Genomic DNA, 5,392 nt, shown 5'->3' with positions numbered 1-5,392 from the left:
GCACAACTCCTAATAGGGTTGGAGTCTCCTAATGGGGATTCAAAGTCTCCTACCAAGGACTCATATGTACTGAATGTATTCATTTGACTCCTAATAGGGTCCATCCTCTACCAAGGAATATTTATATAGTACATCATCTTTTATGTACCATTCCATTAGGGTTTTCCTTTTGATCAAGGGTTCTTCTCTAATTAACATATCTGGTGTTATTGTATATGAGTATCTTATTGTGGTTTCCATTTATATTTCTCATATGGTTAAGCTTTTTAAAATTTGATAAATGTGATAATATTTAAATAACTAATTCACCCAACCCCCCACCCCCCACCACCCTCTTAGTTATATCAGTGAATTATATAGTCCAACACAAACTATCTCCATCATTACATAAGGATCCAAACACCACATTTATAGATAATGTTGTTAAATCCTTAGATTCTTCGATTGTAACCACAATATTATCAAATTTAGGAGGAAACCTTATTAAAATTTTATGTACAAAATTTTTATCTATAATTTTAATATAATTCATCCTTATTTGATTAACCACATTCATAACACGATTTGAAAATTGCTCTACAGAATCATAATCCTTCATTTGTAAATTCTGAAATTCTCTTCTGAGTGCTTGCAATTTAATAATCTTTACCTTACTTTTACCTTGATATGAAATCTCAAGAATGTCCCAAGCTTTCTTGGCTATAACAATTGGCTTAATTTTTCCAAGAACTGAGTCATCCAATGCTTGTCCAGTAATCTACAAAGATTTTGGATTCTTTTGCCTATTTTCATCAAGGCTTTTATTTTGATTAGCATCTAAAGTAGACCCATCAGGATAAGATCCATTTAAGATTTATCTAATAACTCATAGGAATCAAATATAAGCTTCATTCTAAAGGACCAATCATCATAATTCTTTCAAGAAAACATTGGAATTAAAGATTGAAAACTTCCTAAAGCCATGCCTAATAAAAACTCATTAAAAAAATTCACAAATATACTAAACCCTAAATAGGGAAACAAGAAACTTATAGATCTCACAATGAAATGGTTTATATAACTTTCTATCCCTTTCTTTGTTGCAATCCTCCTTATGCACAATCCTCCAAATTCCTCTTATTAACCTTACTCTAATACAAATTTGACAGATGATAAAGGTACAAGAAAATGGAAACACAAAACACAATGTGTTATGGCACAATAAAATAGTTTATATTTCATTCATCATGATTGTTCAAATGAATGCATAGTGCCTCTTTTATAGGCAAGTCTACAATATTTTAGGAATATCTCACATTAATTGACAAGACAAAATGTCTACATAATTCTAAAAAGTACTACAGCCAACACAACCAAAATACCTAAACCTAAAAATCTAGAAATGTCTAATGGGTTACATGAGAAAATTACTTCTAAGTATGAAAATAATAATTCTAATAGTAATTTCTATAATTATTCTTCCTGGACCATCCTTGTAGTTCTCTCTATAGTATCTGTTATCCACAAGAATTAGGTTGTACCCTTAATTGGAACTCTCTTGCTCTAATCATTAATCTTTAGTTTGTATAAAAGATTGTAGGATCTAGAAAGTGACACACATAATTTTGCCTTGAATTTTTTTTTCTTTTTTGAATCTGAATGGCCTTCTAACTAGGAAATTTCCATCCATGTTGGTATCTTTCAAAACCTTAATAGCTCTTTAAAATGTAACTAGAATCACCAATGATCACTGCTCCTACTTTTTTGCAAATAAATAATAAGTTTGTATTATATATTAGAATTTAAAATAAAATTAATTCTTATGAATTTAGATTTAATTGGTAAATAAATAAATAAATTTGTAAAAAGCATATTGTTTGAATATTTTGAGAAAGATAAAATTGTTTTATTGTGGAAGTTGATTATTAATTAATTAAATAATATTAAAATTTATAAATAAAATTACTAACAAATAATTGACATATGTTTCAATTAATCCACAAAAGTTGTCTTGAAAACACAACACTTCTTTCAAATCTATTTAAGAATAACTCAAACTGATTAACAAATCACTATGATTATTATAATACAATTGGTTAAAATAAACTACTATTAATAACTGTTACAAATACCAACAAGTGTCATTTACTTGTTGTAATACTTTAAAATTAGTTATAATTTAATTTAAGTTGTAAAATTAATTTGTAATTGTGTAATTTATGAATTATTAGAGCATTTTCTTTATTCAAAAAGGTATTCTAATTCTCAAAGTAAAAAATAAAACTAGTCAATTTTCAACTAATCTTATATAAATGAATCTATAACAAGTTTTTACTTAAATATCATATAATCTCCACCTAAATGAATTAAAAATAATAAAGTTTACAATAAATCCATCTAAATTAATTTGGATTATTTTGTTAAAATAATAGAAAATAATCTATATTGTAACCTTTTCCCACCTAATATATGTACAATTAATATAGTTAATTATTATATAATCTCCATTCAGGTGAATGTAGAATTATATATTAGAGAAGTCAAGTGTTGCGCTTGTTAATGCTTCAACAAGTAAATATAAGGGCAATCATATTTTTTCTCCTTGAAATGGCTATGTTTTTCATTAGTGGAAGGATTTGATTTTTTCTCATCTTCCTACTCCATTGTGTCCATCCAAGATTCCTCTTATTCAATCACAAACCAAGTGGATTCCTCCAAGTGAGGGTTATTTCAAGCTCAATTTTGATGCGGCCTCTAGAGGAAATCCAGGCAACTCTGGGTATGGCATAGTCATTATAGATTTTAAAGGTCATGTGATTGTAGCAAAGTCGTCTTCTCTCTCTTAGTGTACTAATAAAATTGTTGAGCCCTTGGCCTTACTTTTTGGTTTGGAATTGCAAAATCACTTTTTATGTCTAACTTACATTATGAAGGGGATTCATCCATTATTATTAATACGTGTATTAAATGTTATGTATATAATTGGTCCATACTATATATATTATATCAAGTATGGTCTCTTCTTGATTCAATCTTTGAATGTTACATCATGCATACTTATAGAGAAGGCAATCTTTGAGCTGATTGTCTAGATAATTTGAGTATTGATGGGGTTTATATTAACTCTTTACTTTCCCCACTTAACCTTTTGATCTCCCAACTTGGCTAATATTATGACAAAAGAATATGTTTAGAATAGGGTTGAGTCCTCCTCACTGCTTCTATCTGATCAGCAATGTTCACAACAATTGAGTGTTTCATAGGTTGCATATCAATCCAGATGCCATTGTTAAGAACCTAAAGGCCAGGAACCTCATCGTCTTGGTACAAGAGAATGAGGCTACCTGCATCTGTATGAGCACGGATGCCCTTTATCATATCTGGCCTTGGGCAGGGAAGATAATGGCTCACCTTTGTGCCAATGAACGGCTTCTTCTTTTTCTCTCCCCTTGCAAATACCCTTTTCAGATATTCTCTTTCTAGCCCCAAACTTTCACTTATTATTTCCAATAATTTCTCTGTCAGATTGAATATTTGGCTACGGAATTGCTCAATTATATCCCTGTAGAAAATTAGAAAAGTTAATGAGCTAGATGCTTACACTCAATTGAATGAAATGAATTACAAATTTTACTCCGAGCCAAATAAATTATAGGAAAATAATATGTACCAAAGTTCAATTGTTTGAATAGATTCTACTCATTATTTTTGTTAATTGCTATATATATATATATGTGTGTGTGTGTCCAGTAGTATAGATTATTATCTATTGAATACTGTACGCACTTGAAATTTTTGGGTTCTGAAAGCAACAAATTTGTCTCTATCATCTTGTGGACTTGACAAACATCTTCCCAGTCCAAATTATCAATCTTCAAAACATTATTTCCCTTTGATTCAGCTTCAATGACTTTGTTCAGTGCCTTTACTGGCGAAGAATCCTTGAAGTGTTGTTCTCTGTTAATCTTATATTGCTGTGAACATACCTCTTTAACATGGTCCAGAAGATGATGGTCAATGCCATGGTTTGTAATCTGAAAAAATTAAACCACATCAGTCAATTTGAGTTTACCAATCACGCAAGTTTGCAATGAATAATCTATGGTTTGATTGGGACCTGAACTTAAAAGTCGAATTTTTATTCAACTTTCCATTGAAGTAAACCTCATTTGTGATGATTAAACAGATTTTGATGAATGCTTAAAACTTCGTTTATGGCATGAATGGTTAATGACAATCAAATCAATAATAAAGTTATAACGTAACCATAGTAAAATAATTGCAAGAAAGAAATCCCGACACTAACCAAAACTCTTTCAAAACTTTGTTCTTATCTATGTAAGTAAAACTTACCCTCTCTATCATTTTTTATCACTTAATAATCATTTTACTTTGTTTTCCTAATCTTGCAGGCTCTTAAATGAGATTATAACATAACAATGATAAAATGATGGTAAGAGAACAGTCCCAACTCCATTAATGCAAATTCCTTATAAACTTGTTTTAGCCATATACATATATACCTGAAAAAATTCGGGAGAGTCACAAGCCTGTGCAAGATGGGCCATAATGGCCTTCCTATCTCCACCATTAATGTTCTTTACATCAATGACTGGAATGCCCATTCAAAAAAATCCTTGAAATCCAAAAGACAGACAAATGCTAAACAAACTAGTTTCACAACTGAGAAAATAGATAAATGCTTGCTAATGTTTGTAACCCTCAGATTCTATTTATATGTCAAAAATAATTTGTAAGAATACTTATCTAATTAAACCACATCACTTTGAAATGAATTTACTGTTCAAGATATGGTTGAGGATTGGACCAGAGAGCTATAATGTTGTGCATATCGTTTTTAATTCAAAACACGCAGCCTAATTTCCTATAGCTAAATCTAATTGTTGTTTGATTAGGATTCTTAATTTTGTACAGATGAATTCGTATATTAACGTATTGGAACTGAAGATTTATTCGTTTTCCACTTGAGAGGGACATCATGATATGTCTGTGACTGTGATGGCAGAATTTCTCTATCTAAGCAAGTTAAGCTCTCGTTTTTCACGTGCCCATTTTTCCAATTGTCTCTCAATTTTATTCTTTAGCGAGGGAAGTTTAGTTTAAATTAAATAAGTCAATTTTGATTATTTAAGACTTTAAAGTAAGAATTTAGGCTTTAAAAATAGGAATCAAGTCTTAGTATGTAATGTTTAAGCAGCAAGCTTATAATTGCTTGCCAAACATTTTCAATATTAAATTGTAAATAAAAGAATATTTCTTTCAGCCTTGTTCTTATGCAAATTAGCAAGTTGCAACATCACTAAACTATAGAGAGAATATTATGTTGCACAAAATATTTAGATGTCCTAATTTCCTAGGGTCAAGTGTTGAAGCAATTTTCTTGTATTGATAT

The 5,392-nt window shown here is 29.9% G+C and overlaps 1 protein-coding gene across 1 annotated transcript; it reads right to left on the bottom strand.

The window, feature by feature from the left end:
- Positions 1–3,276: 3,276 nt before the first annotated feature.
- LOC149559951 (1-aminocyclopropane-1-carboxylate oxidase-like) lies at positions 3,277–4,604 on the bottom strand. The gene is made up of 3 exons (XM_089827523.1): positions 4,503–4,604; positions 3,766–4,013; positions 3,277–3,541 (listed from the first exon to the last, which is right to left on the bottom strand). Exons 1-3 carry the CDS (start codon positions 4,602–4,604, stop codon positions 3,277–3,279), a joined length of 615 nt encoding a protein of 204 aa, XP_089683649.1.
- Between the last annotated feature and the right edge of the window lie 788 nt (positions 4,605–5,392).

The sequence above is a fragment of the Cupressus sempervirens genome, chromosome 4 (assembly GCF_028749045.1).
Source record: "Cupressus sempervirens isolate cs-2001-9-10 chromosome 4, ASM2874904v1, whole genome shotgun sequence".
NCBI lineage: Eukaryota > Viridiplantae > Streptophyta > Pinopsida > Cupressales > Cupressaceae > Cupressus > Cupressus sempervirens.
This window is presented reverse-complemented; position numbering and strand designations above follow the sequence as displayed.